We start from the raw sequence: 26744 nt of genomic DNA, 5'->3' as shown, positions 1-26744 counted from the left end.
CCAACCAACCAACCAACCAACCATCCAACCAACCAACCAACCAACCAACCATCCAACCAACCAACCAATTAATCAATCAACAAATAAATCTCACCAACCAAACATCAGAAACCAAAAGAGAAAAAATAAAACAAACAAAGCCACCAAAAAACCTACATTTCCTACCCTCAGAAAGTGTGAGATCACAGGAGTCTCAGGTGAAAGGCAAAGTCAGCTCGCTCTTGTGCTGTTCTTCACCATCAGCTGCCCAGCTTCCCACCCAGTGCAGGAATGCCTGTCTCTGACCAAGCTGCACTTTTTGCCTCCTCCAGCTGGGTTTCAGCCCATTTCCCCCTAGCCCCCCACACCCTTTCAGATGCTTTACTTCAGCGCCTACAGTTTTCTCCCATCCATCACCCACCAATCAGGCCAAATGTGTTGACTTTCCCAAGACTGCTCCTGTCAGGGCCTTTCCAGCAGAGTGTGAAATATGTGGGTGGGAAGGGTGTTGTTGGCAGGGCCTCCATCAATCTTTCTGGTAGCAACTAAGCTTCCTGGTTTGGGTCTTTGGTCTTGGGCCTCTGTTAAGTGTCCCAGAGCCTTTTGGAATGTAGGTGTGCACCTTTCTCTTTGGTTATAGCTCAAGACTTCCTTGGGTTTTTGTTTGTTTGTTTGTTTTGTTTTTTGTTTTTTGTTTTTTGGCCACCTTCTCCCCTCCTCTGCTTACCCAGATAAGGGCAGTTTATCATGCAAAACAAATTCAGTGGCCACACCTGCCATTTAGAGCCTACTAGTCAATCCAGAATTCATGGATCCCACTTAGTACGGTTTAATTTTCCCTGTACCTCAGACCCTCTAGGGCAATGGTTCTCAACCCCCACTGGGGGGTCAAATATCAGATATTCTGTATATCAGATATTTATATTACAATTCTTAACAGTAGCAAAACTACAGTTGTGAAGTAGCAATGAAATATTTTTATGACTGGGGCTCACCATGTTAGGTACTGTCTGAAACTTCCCAACACTATGAAGTCTGAGAACCTCTCCTCTGAGGAATTTAAAAACTGGATGGCATTTTTCCTGGCTTGAACTTGTGCAGATCTTGTGCTTGCTGTCACAGTCTCTGTGAGAAGGGGAAGTAGGCACCAAGTCCCACCTCTAGCCAAGAAGCTCTTGGCAACTGTTAGCTTCTAGGAAACAGAAAACCATTTTCTTTCATAGAGTGTCACTGGGTATATCAACCACAGCCTAGGGCGGACCTCCTACTCAGGAGTAGCTGGCCAGCACAAACTGGACTCCATAGTTTTGTTTTGAGGTGGGAGAAAGCCAGTAGTTAAAACACTGCAGAGAGGCCTACTGGCTGCCTTGAGTGGGCAGTGAGGGAAGTGTGGGGTGAGATGGAACATACGGATCAGGAAATACTTTCTAATGGTATTGACCTGTAGTATACCCCAGTGAAGAGATGTGGGACTGATGTGATGGTAGGGTTGGATGGTGGGGGCATGTTAACTGCCAACTGGAGGATGCCTATTCCATAGAGATTGAACCCAGGGCATAAGCCAGGCTTCTAGTCTTACACTTCAAGGTGTTCTTTGCTCTAATACTAAATTGTTGAGGCTGAAGACCTGATTTTGAAATTGCCTCCGTCTGTCTGAAGGCAACTGAGCAAGTACCATCACTTTGAAGAAACTCAGTCTTCCCCGGGGGTTGAAGGGGAAGGGTGAGGGGCTCCCTTCTACCAGTTCCCATGTTCCCTGGTCTGACGGATAGGCTAGGGCGCTAACACCACTAATCTTGTGGACAAGAACAACAACTATATGCCCCAACTCTGAGTCAGACAGGGCATATGTGTGACAGTGGGCTGGATGGTGTGCCGTCAAGGCCCTCCTAGCATAGAGAGGTCTAAATCCCATCACTAAGTGAGTGTCTACCAACATGAGGCAGGTGTTCTGTGTAACCCAGGATGTGGGTTCTCACTCCCTTCACTTCACTTCTCTGGGTGGAGATCCTCTCTTCCCTCCCTGACTCGAGCTTCCAAAGAGGCTGTACTTGTTCTCCTCACTTCACTGCTCCTTTTTCCTTTCTGGCTGTCTTTGCTGCTCTTCACTTTATAAGGCACAGAGGCCTCAATATGTAAGTCTAGGTGGAAAAGAAAAACCAGATCAGGAATTACATTCGTATTAGTAACCATCTTAGCCTGCTGCCAACCCTGCCATCTAACAGGTAGATGTAGCTAATGGGAAGGGAAAGTAATTGCTACCTTCACACCCCATTCAAGCATGCAAGAGACAGTTTCCATGGCATCTCTTTTGTGCTCCTGTGTTACATATGTGTGTACATGTGAACTGGCACGCATGAACATATGTGCACGTGTGGAGGACAGAGGTCAATGTTGCTACCTCTCCACCCTATTTAATTATTATTATTTTTTTGGAGACAGGGTCTTTACTGAACCTGGAACTCTCTGATTTAGCTGGACTGGCACTAAGTATATGCCTGGCATATTTGAAAATTTAAAAACATGACCTCTAGATTTTGAAGATTTGGGTCCAGGTCATAGACTTTTCACCAATAACAGGAGCAGCCTTGGCCAAGTTAACTACTCTTATCCTCTGATTCCTCTCATGGAAATGGAAATGCAGTGTTATTGGGAAGACTACTTAAGTCAACGACAACAGCAGCAGCAGCAGCAACAGAGGCCAGAGAGATGATCGCTCAGCCATTAGGAGCACTTGTTGCTCTTGTAGAGGACCAGGGTTTGGTTCCCAGGACCCACATGGTGGCTCACAACCATCATAACACTCTGGTTCCAGATTTTAAGCACGCTTCTGAACTTCTCTGACACTAGGCACACAAGTGGTGCACAAATATGCAAGCAAGCAAAACACTCAGACATAAAAATACATTATAATATAGGGAGAATTATTATAAACATACAAATTAAGCAAAACAACAACAGCAAAAATAATGAAATCCTGCTTATTAACTGGGAGATGACGTTACCAGTGAGGTACCTGGTGGTGGGAGAGTTAGGGCTTCTTGCACAGGCATAAGAAATTGATGGGCAAATGGTAGATCAGTGTCTATTGGGTAAGGCTGCAGGTTTTGGAGCCAGGCAGATCTGGGTTTTGTGATATTTGGCAGTATTATCTTTTGTATTGGGGAGGGGGTGGTGTCCTTCCCATAATAGCACAAAATTCACTACTAGTAAAGCACGGGGTCTGAGACTGCCAGAACTTCAGGGGAGGGCGTGGCTTCTGTCCACTTCCTGAGACTTCTACCGGAACCGGCACATGCCCCGGAAGCAGTTGTTGAGCTCTTTAGGTCAGCCTGGGAGAGAGTAGGGGTACAGACGCCATGCTGCTTTCCGCAGTCTCGTGTAAGTCGGTCTGAGGCGGCGTGGGGCCGAGGCGGTGACCCGCAGGTCCCTAGGTGGAGCCCGGAGGGGTGGAGGACCTGGCGCGGCGGCTGCCACTCCGCGGCGCGCCTCCGGGTCTGGTGAGGAGGCGGCCGGAGCTCCGTCGCCCTCAGTGGGGGGTGTCCGGCGAATGTCTCCAGGCAGCTGCGGTGTATTCCCCCGCTGCCTGGCTCCTAGCTGACATCCTGATTAGAGTTTCCACCTCAGGCGACTTTGCTGCAGTTTCTAAAGTATAAACAAGAGCTTGGTTGCAGTACAAATATTTAACACCATAGAAGGGCAAGAACAGAGCAGATACTACTTAAGAAAGATGTTAAGGTGACAGACAACTGTTGGTTATACCAAAAAAAAAAAAAAAAAAAAGCATTCAGAATTGTTTGGGTTTGATTCACTGATATCCAGGGTGAAATTATTTTAGTGTAAATGGAGTATATTTTTTAAGTGTTTTTTGTTACTAATGTTGATAAGCACTTTCAGTAAAAATAATAATAATAATAAACTTATCTTTTTTCTTCTTCCAACCTTTACACACACAAGTTGCCAAGAGCAAGTCAAAGTAAGTAAAGGTTTTTGTTTTGTTTAAAATTTGCTTCTTCCTGTTGGAATTGGTCCAGTGTTTGGTTTTGATCTCCCAAGAGTTGATTTGGGGTTACTTATCTGGTTCATTTGTTGACCTGAACACCTTGGGGAAAAAGTTCAGCTGCATCTTCCTTGGATGGTGCTCCGTCTCTACAGTTCTATCCTGGGTTGCAGGCACATGAGCTGAAGGTGCAGCTACTGTACGGAAACCACAGAACCGTAGCTTAGCAACTCCATGCTTCCTCTTACCTTTGTGGCTGCTAGGAAGCCGAGGAGGACCCCTTACGAGCTGGGGGAAAGAGCACAGTTGGAAATCTGGCCTCTTGCACAGCAGTGCATTTGCACTGAGGTCAATGGAGGATGTAAGGTGAGGACTGTGCTGTCTTCATGCTGTCCCAGGGAGTATTCACAGCCTTTGTGGAAAGGAGCTTTGCTGCTTGTCTCACCTCAGAATCAGTTCACTGCTTTGTTTCTAAGCAGGTGGCAGACTGGTGATCTGTTTGGCTCTACCACCAGAGCCATTTGCCTGGAGTCTTCTGCAGGAATCTACAGATGAGCTCTGATTTGATGGAAACCTAGAGCCTGTTTACAGGAGTCAATCCAAGCACTAGAAAGACTGCAGAGCTAAACATTAGGCAGCTGGAACCCAGAAGCTAGACCTGTGCTTTGCCTTCCCCGTGTGCCAGTTCATGTGTTCCATAATTTCAGCCCCTAGAAGCCCTAGACTTAGTTCTATGCTTCTTGTAAGGCTCCTTACAGAGTAAGTACCCCATAGAGATTTGTTGAATCTTTGTGGCTGAATGAATAATTATGTTAATTACATAACCCCTTCTTCCTCTCCAGTACTGGGGATTGAACCTAGGCCAGTGCTGGGCAAAAGCTTTTTCCCTGAATTCTGTTCAGCCCTCATATTTGTTTTTGTTTTTGTTTTTGTTTTTTTTTCTAAGTTTTCAGACAAGGCCTTAATGAGTTGTCCAGGCTGGCCTTGAACTTGTGAACTTCCTGCTCCAGCCTCCTGAGTGGTTAGGATTACTGGCCTGCACCACCAGACCTGGCATTGTTGTCTTTCTTGTTTCATCAACAAATACTTTAGTCTTCAAGGGCACTGTTTGAGGAGTAATGTGGCCTTCTTGGCTTTATTTTGTGTTTGAGACAGGATCTCAGTCTGTAGTCCAGGTTGGTCTTCAAGGTAATCCTCCTGTCTCAGCCTTCAGAGCGCTGAGATTATAGATGTGAACCTCCATGCCTGATTGTAATGTGGTCTCAAGTGCTTCAGATTTGGAGTGGCATGAGGAACGTCTTACACGGGGAGGCAAAGACGACACACACATATGAGAAAGTAACAACATGGGTATTGAAAGGTCAGGGAGATAAATAATAAGTTTGCTGGTTTGGCTGACTAAATGAAATATGAAGGTGCCCAGGACCTGTGCATCAGTGATGTAAAACTTGAGACCTTTTTATTTTGCCCCTTCCTGCTATCAGTCATTTTGGAAGATCAGCTGTCCTGAGGCAGCTATCTTTAGGGTTGCTTTACTGGCCAGCTGTGACTACCGTCATCCTGTATATTCTCCCACCAGATCTCTGCTCCTTGTGAGAGATAGCCTCTGAGGCTTATTCTCTGATTTGGCTTCATCACTCCCACTGTTTTGGCAAGGTTGTCACGCACGGAGTCACTGTAGGTGACCTTGGGATTTAGAGCCATTGATAGAGTTTTTTGGGAAATGCAGACTGTCATGGCATGGACCCCTCTTAGGGTCGAGTAATAATCATAACCACTATGACTCCATAGTGAAGTGTGCTCTGTGTTCTTGGCGGCCTACCTAATGTGTTCTGACAGTGTACTTTTTGATCTTAGAACTCTTTTGGTGAAACTGGTGAGCCAAGCTGGGACAGGTTTCTCCTTCAACCACAAGAGAAGCCGACTCCGAGAGAAGCTGACCCTTCTGCACTATGATCCAATAGGTAAGGCTCAGAAATGATGTCCTGCAGCTCATGTTCTCAGGACTTTCTGTTTCCTTTCCAAAAGTCTCTGGGAATTTGTGACCCCCCCTGGAATTGTGACATTCACCCAACAATATGTGCTGAATGTTACTATGGTGGTGTGCCAGGTGTGGGTACACCAGGACACAAGAGCTTTGCGAGGGAAGGAAGAAGTGACGTTGTGGTAAGTAAGTGCTATGAGCAAACCCATTGATTCGCTGGGAGATGGTCTTGAGCTGGGATAGTCAGGCAGAGGCTCTAAGAAGGATTAGTTACATGAAGGTAGGAAATCAGCTATCTGGAGAATAGGCAGTAGTCATCTGTGGATAGAGAGGGCGTAGTCTGACAGTGGCAAGTCGCAGGGTTCAGGTATGAAGAGAGTATGTGTTGGTACATTGGGGTAGGACATTTGGTTTTCTATCATGATATGTACCAAAAATGCCGTAATAAACGGTAACTTTAAGTTTGTCTAAGAGACAGACATACTTGGCTGATGAGATGGCTCGGCAGATCAAGGCCAGTGAGCCTGGTGACCTGAGTGCCATCACAGTGGTCTACATAGTAGGAGAGGGTAATGACCCGCAGGTTGTTCTCTGACCCATACACATGTGCCTCTTCCCATACATTCACGATAAATAAATGCAGTAAATTAAAAAGAGACATTCTCCAAAGGCTAAATTTCCACTCACAAGCCCAGCCACTGTTGGTGGAGAGCCACCCTTTCCTAAATTTGTGGACTTGGCAAGATAAACTGACAGGTGTTTTATTTTAGGATTTTGGGCTTTTGTTTAGTTTTTCTGCTCACTTTAGTTGCCTCCTAATAAGACAAAGGCTGTATTAATATGAAGAGGCATTTAAAAAACTCAAGCTCAGTTGTCAGCTTAAAATTGTTCAAATTCCATTTTGTTATAGAAATAAGATTCCCTGCTGTTTTTATGATATTCATATTTCTGGCCATTTATTATTGTAATAAAAAGGGAATTTTAGTCTTAGACATGCAGACTAGAGCTCTAAATTTCAGGAAGATTCCAGTATGGTGGAGAAATTACTAGAATGAAGAGCTTTGATACTAGCTTGGTATTCTCTTTCCTTCTGATCTCCTTGTATTAACTGGTAAAAAAAAGTGCAGGAAACTATACTAATTCTAATATAGTAAAATTTTACTGCTATTTTGGCTCCTTTAGAGTTGACTTTTAGGAACCCACCAATGTTGATAACCCACCAATGTTGATAAGTATTTAATGTTGATAAGTGTTTATCAACATTGTGGCATGTGTACCTGTGTGGCTTGTGTTACCCATGAGGAGCTATGGATTGTTGTGAACCAGTGTGTGGGTGCTGGGAAGTCGAATCTGGGTCCCCTAAACAGGTACTCTTACTCCTTGAGGCCTCTCTCCAGCTCTACCTCTGTCTTTAGACTTTTTTTCCTCATATAAAACTAGATGCCAAGGAGGAAGGATTAAAGGCTGAGGCATAAGAGTATTAAATCTTATTTATCATAAAGAGAATGAAAACTTGTCAGTTTTAATTCTGTGCATCACTAAACAAGGCAATACAGACTTTAATTGGAACAGAATAGATTTAGGTTAGCTGTAGGGAAAGAACTTGACAGATTCATTCTTCTATGAATTAAACAGCAAATATTTTGACTGAAAATTACATTCTGTTTAGTGTTGTGGATAGCAGTGTGTCATTTCAACTCAGCTCACATGAGTGCTCACTGTTTATCTGGCAGCTTTGAAGGAATGGTTGTCTTCACACCAGGAAGGAAACAGGAGAGGGGCTCAGGGTTGATGCATAGTAGAAGCGTACTTCTTCCTTCCTTCTGGGTTTCGAACCCAGAAGCGTAAGCACCCTTTAATATTGAGCTGCATCCCTAGCTCCTCCAAGTCAGTGTTAGAACCCAGCTCTTCTTGCTATTTCTAGTACTTGGGGCCAATTTTATGTTCTTGATATTAGCTTTTAGTTTTTAACACATTTTAAATTGAAATATAATTATGTCACCTTCCTTCCACCCTCCAGTCCTTCTCAGCCACCTGCCATCGAACCCCTCTGATGTCCTTTCCAAGCTGATAGCCTCTTTTCTTTGATTATTAGTGTTATGTGTGTAGGTGTGTATGTGCACAACAGAGCTGACTGCTCTGCATTGGATAGCCAATAAGGGACTTATCCTTGGGAAAGGCTAACCCTCCCAGCAGTCATTAGTTGTGTGTAGTTCTTTGTCTAGAGTAAGAAAAATCTCCATGAGATTTTCCCCCTTCCATATTAACATGTCCACTGGTACTTCTGTTGTTCTGTCTTGTTTCCAGGACAGACTTTTCATCAGACTTTTTGGTATTCTGTCTCTTACAATCATTCTGCCCTCTCTTCCTTGATGTTCCTGGAACCACAGATGTAGGAGCTGTGTTGTAGCTGTATTGGTTGGGGCTAGGCTTCCATAATCTGTTGATGTCTGTGTTGTGTCCAGTTGTGGTTGTCTGTGATGGGTCTCCATTTGCTGTAAGAGAAGCTTCTTTGATGAGGGATGGTAGCTAAATGTACCCTGGAAGGGTGGCTTTAGCACCTTCCTAATACTTGTTTAAAATCAGGACCTTGGCTGGGGATATGGCTCAGTGGTTGAATATTTGTTTTATGTATACAAAGTTCTAAGTCAATCCCTAGAACTGCCACCCCCTGCCTCCTGGACAGACCAACCAGAAAAAACCCTAAAATAGAACAGTCTGGATTCTCTCCTCTAGTCAGCATTCGGAGCTCCACTGTTGTTCTTGCTTCTGCCTCTTAGCTATTTGTATGCACTTTGTTTTTCAGGGATCAAACCTGGTGCTTGGCACACAGTGGGCACGTGCTGTCTGCCACTGTAGTCGGAGCTCTGCTTCAGTTTCAGTGAATCTCAATGTTGCTGTTCTTAAGGGACCAAGCTTTGACTTCTTCATGAAGTCTGACATTTTTTCTCTTTTCTTTTTCTTTATTTTGCCTCAGGTCTCACTGTGTGGTTTTTTTTTTTTTCAAGATTTATTTATTTATTCTATGTATATGAGTTTACTGTAGCTGTACAGATGGTTGCGAGCCTTCATGTGGTTGTTGGGAATTGAATTTTGTAGGACTTTGCTTGCTCCGGTTGGCCCTGCTGCTCGCTCTAGCCCAAAGATTTATTTATTATTATAAATAAGTACACTGTAGCTGTCTTCTGTTGAACCAGAAGAGGGCATCAGATCTCATTATGGGTGGTTGTGAGCCACCATGTGGTTGCCGGGATTTGAACTCAGGACCATTGGAAGAGCAGTCTCTTACCCGCTGAGCCATCTTGCCAGCCCTCACTGTGTATTCTTGGCTTGCTTGGGACTCACAGAGATCCACCTGCCTTGATCTACCATGCCCAGCCAGCTTCTGTGTTTATTGGGGTTCCAGGGGAGAGGGTTGGGGTTAGAGTGTTACCATGTGGCTGTGAACTTGAAATCCTCCTGCCTCTGCCTTCTGAGTGCTAGGATTACAAGCATTTGCCACCACGTTTGTTCTCATTTCTAGGTTTGAAAGAGCTTTATTGGATTTTCTCATTCTTGTCTTATGATTCACTGGAGTATGAAATCATGGTTTCCTTATAAATTCTGCAGTGCCTGCACAGTTCTGTGCACTAAATTCTTAATTAAAGGGATTAATGCGAAGGATAGAGGTATTTTAATACATAAAGTCTTGTTCTGTTTATTGTTGTATTTTGAGACAGGGTCTCTCTGTATCATGATCTAGCCTGGAACTTGAGATGTAGACCAGTCTGGCCTCGCACACACTGAGGTCCACTTTCCTCTGCCTCCCTAGCACTGGGATTGAAGGTGTGTGCAGGCTGACCAGCTTAAAGCCTTGCTCTAATAACCAGAGATTCTGGACATGGTCACTAAATTTCAGTGAATGAAAACATTCTCTCATGTCTTACATGACTCCAAGTATGTGAAAAATACCTCATATATTTTATTAATTTAGTGGTACATTTCTCTCGAGTGGTTCTTGAATTCTCATGAATTCCACCTAGAGAATTTTTAAGAAATAGTTCCTGCTGCTGAACTATAAGTAGGATGGAGGTGAGAAATGCAGAGTATTTAATGTTTTTTTCTTTCATTATTTATTTGTAAAGGTGAACTGGCTGCATGTATGTCTGTGTAACACAAGTGTGCCTGGTGCTTGCAGAGGATGTCAGATCCCCTGGAACTTGAGTTGTGAATGGTTGTTAGCTAACATGTGGGTGCTGAGAACCAAACCTAAGTCTTTTTCAAAGGCAACCAATGCTCTTAACTAGCCATCTTTTCAGCCCACAGCAATATATTTTAAATAAGCTTCCTAGCTAATTAATTTTTAATCATAGCTTGGAAATTTAATGTGGGATGTATCCATTTTCATTGTAGAAAACAAAGCTGAAGTGTCTGATTAGTCAAGAACAGTGAGGGGCTATGAGGTCACACAATCCTTTGGCCTCCTAGGTTTCCTTTAAGTGTCTTGTTTTTGTGGCAAAGAAGAATCAGGCCATGTAGGGTGTATGTGTGTGTCTGTGTCGTCTGGAGGCTGATGGCAGATATTAGGACACTCAGGGCTCTGGCAGAGCCTCCTTTCCCAGCATCTTGCTCCACTCTGTTGCCAAGGCAGTAGCTTTTTCAGTGACTCTATAATACTGAGGTTTTGCTATGCTGCCTCATTGTCAATCTGCAGCATTCCTGTTTGGGTGTGAAGCCATCTTCACAGTGGAGGTTATGGGGTTTGCTTCCCTTCTGAGTGCCATTTGTCTGTGAGTGCAGCTCTCACTGCTGCTCTGGAGCCCAGCCGGTTCTTGTGTACGCACTATGAGATTGGATGCAAGTTTGCCATGCTTGCCTCGGTATCTCACATTGATTGAAGTCATGACTTTGTAGCATGTCAAGGATACTGCTGATTGGCTGGTTACCCATCCCTTGGCTTCTTACCCATTTCTTTTTTGTCTTCGCTGGCCCCTGAGATAGAGGAGCTGGGTTTGCAAATCCCTTCATCCTCATGTCAAAGGGAAAAAGCGAGGGAAGAGGATAGAGGGCTCGGTATAATGTATATTTTAATAAAAATGGTTTCTATTTTTCTCCTACAACCTCTTTTTCTTGCTTCACAGTGAACAAAAAAGTTCTCTTTGTGGAACAGAAAAAGATACGTTCCCTCTGAGTAGTGGATTGAAAATGAATTTGATTCATAAATGAAGACCGAGGGTGAGGCACCGTTCCAAACTCTGCAGTGTGCAATGAAGATGAAGAAACTGGCATGGCCTCCAGGGATGTGAAGGGACAGTGCCGAGAAAAAGAGTCCTTCACAGAGATCACATATTTATCTCTCTGGATGCTTTATAGGCATTAATAAAATATGTCAAAATAGTCTATACTCTTGTCTCTTAGAGGTATTTCTGTCATTTGAAGTGCAAAAAACCAACTACCTAACCAAGAAATAACTATTGTCTTACATAAGAAAAGCCATTTCCATAGTGAGGCTTGAGCAAGAGTTTCTAGGTTAATTGTTGTGCCTCCATAGGACAGTGCTCCAGGCAGTGCTGAAGAAACTGCTTTGTGGAGACAGGCTAGCAGGCAGCTGGAAAGGAAGAAAACATGTGCTTTGGTTTGTATGTGTGCGTGTCCTTAGAACAGTGTCGCTGGTCCATATTCTTAAAGAGCTTACCAGAGCCATAAGTACGGTGTCTTATGGTTTGAGTTTTGAGAGAGACAAGCTTATTGGGTAGTGTAGGCTGGCATGGACCTTACTGTGCAGCCCAGACTGGTCACAGAGGACCTGATTATCTGTACCTTTCTTTTACAAAGAGAGGAGCTGTAGTGTATTCCACTCCCTCGGGGGCATGGTGATAGCCCTCGTGTTCTTATGTGACTACTGCTGGCTCACCTCATCACCTTACTTACCCCCAGCTAACTGATAGCCTTCTGTTCATATATGACTGCTGGCTCACCTCATCACCTTACTTACCCCCAGCTAACTGATAGCCTTCTGTTCTTATATGACTGCTGGCTCACCTCATCACCTTTCTCAGGCTGTTTTCCACAAGTTTTCAGAATTCCTCAGATTCCTCCATTTTTCTCTCTCAGATTTTTGGCTAAAACTATGAGCTTTTTTAGAATTGCTAATCCAAATCCTACATCATTTAAAATACCTGAGAAAATAGTGTCTCCCCTGGCCACAAAGAACCAGTGCTGTCCCAAAGTAGCCCCTTCCCAGGGTCCAGTCTGTGATTTTGGAGGAAACCAACTCTTGGGAAACAGAATTAGATGTAAACAGGGCAGCTTGGAGGTATTTGGTTCTGTTCTGCTGTATGGGTCCCAGGAATCGAAATCAGGCCAGGCGGCCAGCGCCTCTACCACTGAGCCATCTTGTTTTACTTTTCCTTTATTTTATTTCTGAAGCAGAATTTCATGTATTTTAGAATGTCTTAAATGTTCTATGTAGCTGAGGATAATCTTGAACTTCTGACCCTACCTTCTAGGTGCTGGGATTACAGATATGTGCTGGGATCAAGCCTGGAGTTTCATGCATACTAGGCAATCACTCTATTAATTGAGCTATATCCCTAGCCCCCAAAACAAGTTAGACAACATAGGCTAAAGGTGAGTCTTAGCTCCTCAAAGAGTGTTCCTGGGGGAGCCGAACGCTATTCCCTTTTCCTTGGGAACATTCTTTGCTCTGGCTATAGACACTGCTGTCCAGCCCTGCTGTACAGTGTGCATTCAATACTAGACTTTGCGATTCTCCACTGTAATCTAATTCTAGTTGATGTTTTTTGACTATGAAATAGCAAAACATCACTAACTCAAAGAAGGCTTGTTGGCTTCATAAATGACCATCTTTAGAAAGGAAGGTCATTTTCTAGTAATTGTGAGCTGAGTGACCATACCCATGTGCTTTTAGTTTCCAGATTATATTTATTTGGGGGTTAACATTAGTCAAAATAGAGCAAGAGGGAGGTCTTTTCTGTATGGATAAGAGGACTGTGTTCCTGTGGTCTGGACACTGATGGCAGCGATGAAATTGGATCTCTTGAGCATTTCTTCCAAGGACAGATTTGGGTAGTAAGCCAGGTAGTAGGCCAGTGCTCCCACAAAACTGTCACCAGCACCCTGCAATGGAAGCACAATTATGAAGACAAGCATGTAGCCAAGCTGTGGCTCAGTGGTAGGGAACCTGTCTGGTCTTTGGGAGGCTTGAGGTTCAAGCTTTAGTACTCAAATCAAACCAGTCCTTTTAATTATAATAGCTTCAGAATTCTAGGAAAGGAGCAAAAACTACAGCTCAGCTTTGTTAACATCCAGATGTGGCACATTCATCACAACTGAGGAAATAATGGTATTAGCTGAACTTTATACTTTATTTGGATCTTATTAGTTTCTGCTCAGCATCCCATGCAGGATGGCATTTTACAGTTGTCCTCTTTCCTTCCATACCCATAGGTTATGACAGTAAAGTGATGACAGATTAGAGATCAGCTACTTTATGGACTGCCTCAGTTAGGATAGATAGGGTCTCACTATGTAACCCAGGCTAGCCTCAGTCTCTCCAGTTTGGGATTATGTAAAAAAATAAAAAATTCTGTTTTTTTTTTTCTCTGAACCCTTGCTCCCAGAATGATGACTTGGAAACTAATTATTATTGAATACCGAGGCCATAAGCTTGGCTCACTCCCTAACTTATTTAACCCATTCAAACTATACTGTGTCTACCACTTGGTTACTTACCTCTCCTTCAGTCCTGGCCTGCTTCTTTCTTCATGTCTCAGCCTCACAGTGTCTCTCTTGAATCTCTCCCTGTGACTCTCTTGTTTTATCTCGTTTTATTCCCTGTTTCCCAGAATCCTCCCTGTTCATGCACGTGTCCCACCTCCTATTTCCCGCCTCAGCTCATTGGCTATATGCTTTTTATTTTTTTATTGACAGGTGATGCTTACATAAGAGATTTTCTACAGGATTACAGGTGTGTACCACCATGCCTGGCTATGGGATTTGTCTCTAAATTGTCTAAATTGTGTACAGGCATGTACCATCATGCCAAGCTTATGTGGATTTAAAGAAAGGATTTAAAGAAATCCTCCCTGGAGTTTTTATAGAATAAGACAGGCCTCACAGAACGAAGACATTGGAGGAGGAAGGAAAAAGTGAGCTCAGGAGACAAGGAGAGTCACCTTGTCTACATAGCCAACTGAGCAGTGTGAGCCTTGCCAAGGAGTCACAGGAAAGCAGATTTATACCCCCCCCACCGGCCCCCATCTTTCTGAGCTCCTAGTTCATTCTTTTAAAGGATGCAAAGGAGGGAAAGACATTCTCCTCAGATATCTTGAGTTTCCCAGTACAGCAGCATGACACGAGAGGATCCAAGACCAGAGACACTGAGCTGAAGGATTTATTGTGACAACATGAAAAGCTGGGCATACTAGCTTATTCCTGCAATCCCAGCACTCCAGAGGCTGAGGCAGGAGAATCACTACAAGTTCAAGGACAGTGTGGTCTATAAAGAGTCTGGTCTATTCTAGCCAGGCCCACCTAGTGAGACTGTATCTCAAAAATAAAACAACAAATAACACCAAAGAACACCCCCCCCCATCTGATATATTAAAAATGACTAGGAATAAGAAAATTCCAGTGTGTCTGAATAGGTTAATGATTGAAGAGTTGGAAATGTTTAACATCTCAATCTGATTATTACATTTTATGCATGTATTGAATTTCAGTCATATACTTCATGAAGATGTACAAATAAGCCTCAAGAAAGAATAGAAATATTGTACTGGTCAGTACAGACATTCTATTGACACAGTTTTCTTTGCTTATCTCCACTATTGCCAAACTGAGGAAACACTTATCAAGCTGTGTGTGGCAGCATTATTTAGGCTAAAGGGTTTTTATACCTTAATTTCCCTTCCTTCTCCATGCCATGCACCGTGCTCTCAGAGACTGCACAGGTATACTCCTCCTGCCTCTAAAATTAGGGGGTTTCCACCACAAACACCAGACAGCCTTACTGCAGAATTCTTGCAAGATTTAAGTAAGAAAGAAAGCTATAGAAATAGAAAAGCCAAGGGGACATTTCTCTGTTGCTTTACAAGGTCAGCATTGCCATGATTTCAAAAGCGGGCTAAGATAACTCGAGAAAAATGAAATCAAACACAACAATATCCACACAAATTAGGATGCAAAAGTATTATTTTTTAAGCAAGTAGAATATAAATATATAAACACACATACATGTACCAAGTTGTCCAAGGAGTACATTTCTATAAGACACATTTTAAAAATCAATATATGTTTTTTAAAACTTTGTATCAGGAGCACAATAGAAGGTATGGCTTTGCCATCTGAGGGAACATTTATGAGTAGCTCTCTGTGTGCCTCACACTTGAGGGAGAGCTACACTTTCCCCTCAGTCTGGGACCTGGCCTGGGTGGTCTGCTGTCCCTTTGGTCGTTCTGCACTGCACAGCCAGTTTGGAAAGGCAGGAAAAAAACAGATATGTACACTGGAAAGAAGGGAAGTTCAGTAAAGATGGTGTAATGATTGATGTACAAATTCTAAGGAAAAAAGTTCCTACTAGAAATAGATTTAACAAGATTACGGGATACCTTGTCAGTATAAAAATAAGTTTGTATTTCTGTATAATAGCAATGAAAAATAAGAAATCAAATTTCTTAGGCTAGGAATGTTGTTCAGTTGGTCCAGTGCTTGTGTGGTATTGATCCCTGGGCTTGATCCCTGTCACTGCCTAAGCTGGATGTGGTGGCACATGCCTGCAATCCCAGCACCTAGGAATGGAGGCAGGAGAATTGGGAGTTGAAGGCCATCCTCAACTACACAGTAAGTCATAGTGTCAGCAGCTTATTCTCAAATTGTTATCCAAAACCAAACATATTTGGGCCAGAAGGATAATAGCTAAGAGTATTGCCAAACACGAGGACCTGAGCTCAAAGTTCCAGAACTCAGATGAGCTAGGTGTGACAGCAGAGCTGTGGGCGAGTGGACAGAGTTGGGAGGATCACTGGGCTTGCTGGCTCCACTTAGGAAGACACTGTCTCAGGTGGAGAGTGATAGATAGAACAGGACACTTTCTGGAAGAGCAGAACCTCTTTCCACCCCCTATTCCCCACCCCTCACCCCCGGTGCATGTACCACAGAACAATGAGCCAGATATGACAACACATTAATGACAGGTGAGTGACGAGTGGGGTAGAGATGCAATTTCCAAGTTTTCTATATAAAATAAAAAAGACTTAAGAATTTTAAAAGTCTCCCTTTGTGAATTTGCAGTTGTGACAATATTTGCCTCTGAATGATTTTTCTCTCTTTAAAATGTTCTATGGCTCTTCACTGAGTCAGTGTGGAATGAGTCCAGAGAAGCTCCTGCCTGCGTTGGTAAATATTCAAGCTCACTGTGGCAATTTCTTCCAACCCAGACCAGGCATCTGAAAGTGGAGGGCACTGGGAGGGACACTTAATGGCTGTGACAGTAGCTGGAAAGCTGAGGCTCAAGATGTTAGCAGCACAGCTGGTTCTGGGACCATGGCAGGAGTGGCTGCTTTATTTGGTTTTTAACCAAGAACATTGCCTGAGGCAATCCCCACCCCTAGTTAAACACTGCAGAGAGGTTGGATTGCCTTCACCTTTCCCTGGTGACTCCTTGCTTGTAGATGATTCCAGAAACACATCAAAGCTGGGTATGGTGGTGTGCATTTGCAATCCTAGTGCTAGAGAGATGGAGAGAGCAGACCCTGCTGGCTACTTGGTGAGTGTCAGGCTAATAACAAAGCCTATCTTAGAAATGAAGGCAGGGGATAACTCAGTAGGTGAGTGAGCTTGCTGTGAAAGCCCAAGGATCTGGGTTGAAATCCACCTAAAAGTTGGACATGGCTGCACATTAGGGCAGAGACAGGCAGGTTCTGGGAGCTTGATGGGTAACCAGGCTGCCTGGCTCAAACAGCATGCTTCCAGTTCAGTGAGAGTGCCTGTCTGTCTCAAGGGACAAAAAAAAAGGGGGGGGGGGAGGGAACAGAGGAAGACACCTACTGTCTGCTAGTCTCTGCATGTGCATGCATGAACATATGTTCTTGAACATACAAGTCTACACCACATATAACCACATAACAACGGCTCCTAAGGATTGACCTCTTGCCTTTACATGAATGTACATACAACTGTGTTCACACACACACACACACACACACACCACAAAGTATGTACTTAGTTGCTGATGAACCAATGTCCAGTTGCTCTGGTGAGATGTAGAGCTATCCAAAGCAGGTGGCAGTTGGGCCATGGAGCCCCAACTCTTGAAAGCCATATTACACCCAAAGATGGAAATGCATAAAGGGCAGAGAAGTGATTCTCCTTTATATAGAGTAGAATGGTGGGGATGCCCAGGTGCAGCAGAAGATACATACAGCACATACTCCCAATTTCATTTCCCCTTGACATTGACCTTCCCCAAAAGAACAAGACAAAGCAAAGAAGGAGCTGAACCTCAGAGATGGTAAGGCATCACTAGTAAACATGAGAGCACCCCAGTAAACAGTGCATTGTGTCACCTGTCTGTGGGCAGGACAGAAGGGTACAAGAAAACATCCCAGAGTTGAAACATCTCTATTTTCTTTAGCATCTGGGGAACTCTGTGCTTTCCTTAGGACCCTGAATACACCATGCTGTGCATCTCAGGCAGAGGCTTACAGTCAGGACAGCTTGTAAACTCTTTGGGATGGGGTCTCCACCTGTGCCTGCTGTGTCTCTTTGCCTGCCCCACCTAGCACTTGATGTTGACCTAATGATTCCAGCTCCATTGGGTTCTCTCCTTAGCATCTCTTCCAAAGTGGCTAGCTGGCCCTGGGTGAGCATCATGGGACTTCCTTTTGTGTTAGTGAGCTCAGGTTACCACGGCTCAGAGTTGCTTGATATTCTCATTGTTGGCTTTATTTATACCACAAGGCTTTCAAGTGCCAATAAATTACTTGGCTGTTGATTCACATTTTTAGTATGACTATTTTTATACATTGGTATGATTTTCTTTTTAATGGAAAGTGCTTTAAAAGTGGAAGCTGAATTCTATCACTGTGATTTTCCTGTAAGTAAAGTACTTTCCAATCAATCATTCTTGGTATAATGGAATACATCTCATTGATAGAACTTGATGGTTTTAACCTTTTATTGAACATTATTTTTATGCCAGAAGGGGTGATGGCACAACTTCCCCTCCTTCCGACAGTCATCCACGTGGCTCCGGCTTGTACTTGTTGCCTTCTCAGAACCTTTCCCTCCTGAGGACCAGCTGCTACTCACCCACAGTGCATGTGGCACTCTGCACTCCCCTATTTCCCAAGAGCTCCCACATTCCTGTGTTCTGAGACATTCTGATCCATAGTATGTGTGGAGGCAGCTCTTGTGTCAGGATGTGAAGGACAATAAAATAGTCCAGTGCTGCAAAATGAGGTTTCGGGGGGCGGGGAGGGCAGGTTTTTTTAAATGACTTAAGTGGGAGGTCTGAGCCCACTGTGGGCGCTGCCACCGTGAACAAGCCATGGAAAGAGCCAATAAGCAACACTCTGTCATTGCCTCTACTTCAACTCCTGCCTCTAGGTTCCTGCATCGAGTTCCTCCACGCTGGGCCATAACCTGTGAGCCAGATAAAAACCTTTTCCTTGCTGAGATGCTTTTGGTCTTTGTGGTCATCAGTCACCTCAGCAGAGAAGCATACCAGGACAATGGTGGTGTCTGGGGTAGGTGGGTTTTCAGGGCCGGTGGTGTAGGGAGGGCACTGGCAAAGCTGGCTTCAAGGCCAGGACCTGAGAAGGGAGAATTTTGAAAGATGTGGCCAAGCTGGATTGGGGAGGCCTCTGCTGCTAGGCCCGAGGCAGTGTTGCTATGTGGAGGCCGCTCTCGTTTCTCTCCTTCCTTTGAGACCATCTTCTCTGGCCAATACCGCTCTTTCTATTCCCTCCCCTGCTCCCTGGCTTCCTGGGGCCCTTGTGTAAGATCATTCTGTGACCTCACTGAGCTGACCCAGTTCAGACCCAGTCTCTGAGGGCTGTCTGGTGAGGGTTTGGAGCTGGGAAGTAAATGCTTAAAAATGGTAGAATGCTACCCCAGCACGGCACCTCACTCGATCCATGTGCCAGCCCTCCGCAGTAGCTGTTTAATTTTCTTCCCTCAGAGGCAGGCTCTTCTGAGCCTCCTGGATATTACTGCTTGGATGCTCATGAGGACCCCTTGAGGAAGGTACAGTTCAAACTGTACTTTATGTTGTGCAACTTGCATTGCATCTGAGTGCCTATGAGTGAGTCACACAAAGCTGAGAGTCCATGCCGAGAGGCATCTTGTGATTTTCACCAAGTGTCATGGAGGCCAGCAGCAACCCTGTGTGGTCCTCAGGTTAAAGCTGAGGAAACTGATCCTCCTTGCTTCATGTCAACAGCTCTCAGATAGTTAAGAAAAGGCAGTGCTCACAGTCACGGTTTGCAGCGAGGTCATCTGTGTGGGACTCCAGTGACAGCATGTTGCACAGGACTGCCACCTCTATGACCTCGACTGTGCTAGGGTGTGAATGACCACCTGCAAGTAATTCTGCACCACAGCGCCTCAAGTTTGCTGTCAAGACCTTACGGGGACGGTAGACATTGCTTAGTTTCCTCTAGGGAAGGGTTTTAGGAAGTACAGGTGGAGCAGCTTTCTTGACTGCCTTATGGAAGAGCTTGTGTCAGGGATGAACATGAAGATCATGAATCTCTATGTCTTGCATGGGAGTACCATGTTGGCTACTTTTGTATCATTGTGACCAAAGAACTGAGTAAAAGCAGCTCAGAGGAGGAGAGGATTATTTTGCCTCATGATTCCCGTGCTGGGCTGGGGGTCCATATGGCAGGGAAAAGCATTTCACAGTGGGAATGATACCCACACATCATAGTGGACCAGCAAGCACAGAGCTGGCTTGATATAGCCTTCAAAGGCCTGTGCCTAGCAACTCACTTGCTAGCCTGGCTGTATGTCTGTCCTCCAGGTCCTCCATGCTACAGCCTTCTAAAATAGTGCCACCAGCTGGGAGACAAGCACTCAGAATACAAGTGTACGGGGACACATCAGATTCAAATCACAACAGGTGCCATTTCCTCTATGCTTGGGACAAGAGCAGAGAGTCTGAACTAGATTGCCTTGGGGGGGGGGGAGGACTACAGAGGAATGATGTTTTCAGGGAACAATGGCTGAGGAGACTCTTAGTCGCTGAGGGAGGAAGAACAACCAGGAGGGGCTCAACAGCACAGGAGAAAATGCAGGCATCTGAGGAAGAGAACGGTAGAGGAGAGAGGAGAAAACTAGCTATGGCCAGCGCAGAACTGGGGCTTTTCAAGCAGGTAGTGTTGTTGTGAGAATGAGAGGCTGAAGTGGAACCGAGGTCAAGAGTCACCAGAGCTGAGGCTACCCAGATGCGCTTCTTCCTCTTCATGTGAAACTGCCTGGCCGGGCTTAAGTCTCTTGCAGACAACCTGAGCTCACTCTAGCCAAATTGACTGTGGCTGCCTGAATGCTGGCCTCCCTCCTGTCACTTGTACACCTTCACATGAAGACCTGAGGATCTGGACTTTTCTGTACATTTAACAGTTCTTAGTTAATTCCAAATGCTTGGCTCTGTGCTCTTGTCTCTCTTCATCCCTTCCTATGGTCCTATGTCACATTCACACCCTCTCTAGAGGTCTACATTGACTTCTTAACTGGTCTCCCTGCTTTCAGGCCAGACCCTTCCAGTCTACCCTCCACATGCTTGTAAACCTGGCTGTTTTATCTCTATGCCTAAAACATTCTGCATGCTTCTTGTCTTTCTGAGGATAACATGTTAGCTCCTTAAACACAGCACATAAAACACTTTAATTTTTTTGAGGCAGTCTCACTGAAACTTGTTATGCAGACCAGCTTGGTTTCGAACTCAGAGATCTGCCTGCCTCTGTGTCCCAAGTGCTGGGATTAAAGTATGGCCATCACATCTAGCATGAATTTATTTTCTATTTTCACCTCTTACTGCTTCCTCTTTACCATTTGGTCTTTGTTCCTAGAGACACTATAGCTTAGTCTTTCCACAGACTAGCTCCCTCATTCATTCATTCCTAAGACTCAACTCAGACATCAGCGTGGTCAGTCACACACTCATCGCCTGGCACTCACTTCAAAGCACTCTCTGATCCCTCCAACCTAGACCCCTTACCCCTATGTCCTCTGTGCCTCCTCTCTGAGGACATAGAGACAATTTTGTTACCTTTGATCCCGAGGCCTAGTGCTGTGCCCAGCCTCTGCTGCAGTGCACTGACAGGAGCCAGCACTGTCAAGAAAATGGGCTTGTGAGGTCAGGAGAGAGAGAGAGAGAGAGAGAGAGAGAGAGAGAGAGAGAGAGAGAGAGAGAGAGAGAGAGAGAGAAAGAGAGAGAGCATGCTGTTCCAAGAAAGCCTCAACTCGCAGGAGGTGGGCACCAGCCATGAAACAGGCTTATAAGAGTCCTTGTTTGTCAAATTCCAGATGACAAAAAATGGGTGAGTTGGAAGGAATGACAGATATTAAATGTGGTTGGGAAAAATCCCCAAGTACTGAAAATCCCCAAGGTAAAAAACTTGCTGGCGGCACAAGAGAGCCCGGGTGATCTTGGGAGAGTACTGTCAGTCGCAAGGCCTCATCTGTTAGGAATCTGGCCCCACACAGCATGATTCAGAGGCCAAACTGCCGAGCACCCGAACAGAGCCCCACATTCCTCCTGGATGTCTTCACACATTCCATCTGACAAGTAGATACCACTTTCTTTTCTTTTTGGGGCCTCTCCCTCCAATACAGCTATTCAGAGCCCACACTGCAGGCTGAATTCCTCAGTCTGCTTGTGGTTTCAGAGGCCAGAGAGCAGCAAATGGCTGAAACATGATGACACACCATTTCTTTTTCAAGAATTTGACTAGGGTCTCAGGAGGGAGCAAATGTGAACTGTCAGGTCCCTACTACCTTCTACATGGTGCTGTGGGCTGAGATTTGCTCTAGAGCACCCTGGGTCAGCCCTGGTCTCTGCACTTGGTTCAGAATGGACTTGCCTTCCAGGGATTATTTTTGGGAGCTGCCTCAGTTGCTCTAGGCTGGCCTGGCAGTCAGGCCTACCTTCCTCTGTCGGACATTGATATCTAAGCGTCGACTTCTGCTTCCTTCTCCTGTCCAGGGGCTGAGGCATGAGAACCTAATTGGACTTAGGTGTTCCAAACTTCATGGACACAACGCAGAAGGACCTTTTACTCTCTCTTCAGCCTCTTTGTTAGCTTGGTCATCTTTTAGGGATGGTAAATGGATTGCTTTCTCACCTGTATTGAAGCCCCTCTGCCATTTGAATTAAAACTTACAACTGGTACAAATGGGGCGGGGTCAGACAGATCTGAAGCCCTCATTTGAGCAATGTACTAGTTGTGTGATCTCTGGCAGGTTGTTCAGCTTTTCTGCATCTATTTACCTGAATGATTGGACTGTTGTAGATCTTAATTCAGACAATGTCAGAGGGGTTCAGGAGAACCTGGCAGAGTGAGTGTTCAACACAGCAGGGCAGACTAGAAGGCCTCATGTCAGAGGCCATTTCTTTTACTTGTAGTGGAAACTCATGACCTAAGTGAGTAGGGTCAGACAAAGTTCCAAGAACAGAAGGTTGATTTTCTGTTCCCAGCTCAGAGGAGAAGAGTACGGGGGCTGGGAAGGGGTAGAAGCCAGTATCCCAGAGCCCCTGATTATGCAGGCCAGGATGTAAAGAGCTCCAGCAGTGGCTATCAGAATCTCCCCGAGAGCTTTGGTTTCCACATGACACTGCCCACCCTCACAACTAGAACAGAACATCCCTGGGAAGCCATCAAAACCCAGCATGTCTGAACAAGGGTGTAGTCTCTCAGATTTGGGTGAGCCACTAATCAGGAAATGGTTTTCCTTAATGCCAGATCAACTTGGTAAGGCTAAATGGCAGAACCTGAAACACACCCAGCCCAGCAGGCCATTGGCCAGACAAAAAAACAACTGAGTTGGGTCAGGGAAATGATAAACACAGGCCCTTCAGCCTGTCCCAGACACAAAGCTCACTCATAGCCCCAATCCTGGCTGCAGAGTGAAGACTCTTGATTTCTTGTCTGACTACAGGGTATGTTTACAGATGTGATTCAAATGAGTCTCATTACAATCCCGAGGCAGGCAGGCTTCCGGTTTCCAGCTAGCTCGAAGACACTGGTGAGGTGGCAGCTTGGATGTCTTTGGTTGAGGCGTTGTGCCTGGAAAGGCTTTGGCCTTTGCCCATAACTATGTTGAAACTGTGTTTGGAATACCTTCAGAATCTATGGTGTACCTTTGGGTAGCTTCAGCGGAAGCAAATGTGCATCTTCTAAGCTTGGAGTTTTCAGTCTCGACCTTAGTATAGCCTGTAGGGCTTGTTAAACTGGGGATTGCTGTGCTCCGCCCTCAAACTTTCTGATCCATTAAACCTAAGGTGGGGTTTGGGATTTGCATTCCTAATGAGTTCCCAGGTGGTACTGCTGCTGTGGCCTGAGACACTCTCCAAAGGCATTTACTTCTGAAAACAGTGAATCATTTAAAAACCAAGTCTAGTCAGTTACGTCTGGGATCACACTGTGGAATTCCACCATTTGGTCAAAAACAATGGCAGGAAATTGGATAGAGAGCTCCAAGTGGGTCTCTTTTTATTTGTTTTTACTTTTTTTCAGATAGAGCAGGCCAGCCTTGAACTCACTGTGACTCTCTTGTCTCTGTTCCCTGGTTGCCAGATGTGCTGCTGCACCAGCCTCCTTTGAGGAAAACTGACTTTTCCTCACTGGACTTCAGGAAAGGGAGGCTCTCCCAGATGTGCTGAAGAGTCAGGAGAACACTTTGCCCAGCTTCCCACTGTGAAATGTTCATTGTCAACCTTTATTATTTTTTTTTTTTTCAGCTTCGGATAGAGAGCACGGAGAGGCCACGGTGTTAGCTCAGTTGTTAGATCATCGGTGTCAGGGAAGAGCTAAGAGCTACCGAGTAATGCTGAGCAGGCAGGGGGCCTTTCTCTGCTGCTAACATGAGGGGTGCAGATTTGAAGACAGAGGAAGAAGTCTGAGTTTTGCTATTGTGATCAGAACAGAACAGGTGAAAAGGTCAAATTTTAGATGCCAGAGACAAACATGTAACGTTTCACCCAGAGAAGAATCCCAGTAGGAGAAAAAAAAAAGAAAGAAAAAAGAAGAAGAAAACCCCCCACAACATATGACATTAGTGCTTAGACAGAGAAAAAAGTCAATGCTTTGTGTCCCAGCAGGGGAAGGGAGGTGGAGGAATGCCTAAATATTGGCTCTGTTTTAATTTCCATTCTACATTACATTAAACTCTCCCTGTACTCCTCTCTAATTTACAGTGAGCACTGACACAGATTGGTGTGCCTCTTCTTTGACATCAGTATTTCTCTTGAATTATGTATTTCTATCTGGAACGGGGTTTATGGGGCTGAATTGTGCTTTCATTTAGATGGGTGAGAAGGATCAATGGGAGGTCAAGTGTAAAATCAAAGGGAGGTGATGCTTCAGTGTTCTCAGGCCAACGGTTTAGGTTTATTGCCCAAAGACGTTGTGGGTGAGATTAAAGGGGACACTGGTCTCCCTATTTTCACTACATTGATTAAACTTCAACTACTGTGCAGCAAAAAGCTCTAGATTCTTCGCTTGTTGATACCCTGCCTTTATTTGTAAGACAACAAGTGATAATAACCACATCACTGGAATTGTATTTAAAATTGAGTCATAGCCAAGAGAAGCCCCTGCTGGACACAGAGTTCTTAGAGGTCTAAGGTTTCCCTGTGTACAGGGCTGTGGTGTTCAGGCTGGCTGCCCTCTGATTGGTGACACATGGCTTCTGGACTTACAGAGGTCATTTGCTTGCTCCCCCTGGGCCTGCCCATGTATCAGGGTTCTCTTTCAGCCTCACCAGTCTCCTTCTAACCAGTCACACCAGTTCTGAAACATCTTGATGGGGTGCTCTCAAGTAACACTTGCATCCAGAGGATCTCATATAAAACACAGACTTACCCAATAATGTACACAGCAGACAACTGTACCCCTGTCTGCCCCTCATCCACCTCAGTCCAAGCTGGAGCCCATCCCTTAAGCCACGCTCAGCAATCCCTGAAAACCCTTCTCCAGCTTCACTTTCTACTTGTAACCCACTCTGTGCTGGGGGTGCAAATCCGGGGAAAGATGTTTTGCTTGTTGCCTGATAATAAAATCAGAGCATTTCGTCTTTTACCTATAATTGATTATGTTACTAAAGCTGCTGGGAATCAGTATGACCTCAGTAAAGTGGTTCTGCCACATTTGCTGGTTTGTTGGGTCCAGCAGCCGTGCCTGGCTGTCACTCACTCAGCAGGGATGTGGGTTGGCCAGACTGCCGAGCCATGACAGCCACTGTCAGCTTTGAAGTGGGTGGGTCATAGCCCACCTCAGGTTCTGGGGTGGGGCTGGCTTGGACTCTGTGCAGCAACAATCGACTCACTGGCCTTCAAGGCTCTGCAGTCTGGAAAGCCATGGAGAAAAATGGCTTATGGAGATTGAAAATAGGCTAAGACCCCTATTTGTCCAAAATTGTCTGTGGTAGATGAATTCATTCTATAATTTGGAAAGGAGGAAAGGAATCCGGAGTGCAAGCTGAAAGTGGAAGAAGAAGAAAGGCCCTATTCTTCTTGCACTGTTAATAGGCTTTGTGCTTAAACAACTTTACATATCGAGTATGCGAATAAATGGCACTTAAAACCATCTGTTAGTGACTCACTGGGCTCCAAAGATTGGTCTTGCCTTCTGTGGTCAGCAGTCTTTCTTCCCTGTGACTCTACCCTTCTAGACAGAAAACAGTTAATCCAATGTGACTTGGTACCCTACAGGATCTGCTGAGACAGTCTCTGCTCAGCGCTCCTCTCCACCAGCTGCTTTCTTCTGGTGGGGAGAGGTGTTTGAAATATTATCATTGTTCTCTGAGAACTGCTAAACGGCACAGAGCCGTCGGACTGCACACACACAGCAAAGGCGCCTGACAGCTCGAGCAGCAGCCCCCGTAGGTCACCCCTCTGCTCATGCACAGGACTGGAGTAATCCGTCATTGCACAATGTTGTATTTGTGCCCTTTCTGAGCCTGAGCTGTTAGGCCACAAGCTCAGTAGCAGTTGCTGTTAGGAGAGGGTTTCTGGGTTATTTATAACGCCCCTACTTCCTCACAGTGACAGCCTCACCTCCTGCTCTTGAGGTAGGTCTCCACTGTGAGGACAGTGGAGGGACAGAGCACAATTGTTTGCAGACTCTGGCAATGCTGAAAGCCGGAGTGGGTGATTCACTGCCAACGGTGTGGACACAGCCCACATCCAGCATGCCCTGCCTCAGAGTCCCTGTCAGGAAGCGGGAAGAGTTATGTGGAGCCTGCCTCACTGAGGAGGAAGCTGGTCTCTAGAGCATGAGTGGTAGGCGAACTGCCTGAACTAGTGTTGTGCTAGGAGGTATTTGAATGATGGATATTGATTACTTATTATTTGTATGCATTATATGTTATTAATTTTTTATTATATTTATTATTTCATTTCAGCTGGTATTTAAATGAAGGTGGGTTTCTGTTTTCAGTGCTTGTCTGCAGAAGAGATAATTACGAGAAGGCAGGTACATGTACCTATGAAGGACTCATGAAGCCACTTGAGTTTTGATTTTTTTTTTTTTTATGTTACACTTGTGCTACTATTAC

General features: G+C 45.0%; 2 protein-coding genes across 2 annotated transcripts in view; one reads left to right on the top strand and one right to left on the bottom strand.

Moving 5' to 3' along the window:
• The first annotated feature begins 3255 nt into the window (after nucleotides 1–3255).
• Nucleotides 3256–11346, top strand: Mrpl33 (mitochondrial ribosomal protein L33). The gene is made up of 4 exons (XM_031357626.1): nucleotides 3256–3360; nucleotides 3937–3955; nucleotides 5837–5943; nucleotides 11084–11346. The coding sequence occupies exons 1-4, from the start codon at nucleotides 3339–3341 to the stop codon at nucleotides 11131–11133; spliced, it is 198 nt and encodes a 65-aa protein (XP_031213486.1). The 5' UTR covers nucleotides 3256–3338; the 3' UTR covers nucleotides 11134–11346.
• Nucleotides 11347–12867: 1521 nt separating this feature from the next.
• The window catches only part of Rbks (ribokinase), a 73372-nt gene continuing 59495 nt past the window's right edge, over nucleotides 12868–26744 (bottom strand). The window contains exon 8 of the mRNA XM_031357623.1: nucleotides 12868–13082. Within this exon, the coding sequence (XP_031213483.1) occupies nucleotides 12909–13082 (174 nt within the window). The 3' untranslated portion in view covers nucleotides 12868–12908. The remainder of the gene's footprint in view (nucleotides 13083–26744) is intronic.

Source organism: Mastomys coucha, unplaced genomic scaffold (genome assembly GCF_008632895.1).
Source record: "Mastomys coucha isolate ucsf_1 unplaced genomic scaffold, UCSF_Mcou_1 pScaffold6, whole genome shotgun sequence".
Taxonomy (NCBI): domain Eukaryota; kingdom Metazoa; phylum Chordata; class Mammalia; order Rodentia; family Muridae; genus Mastomys; species Mastomys coucha.
Note: the sequence above shows the minus strand (reverse complement) of the source record. Positions and strands in the feature narration are given on the sequence as shown.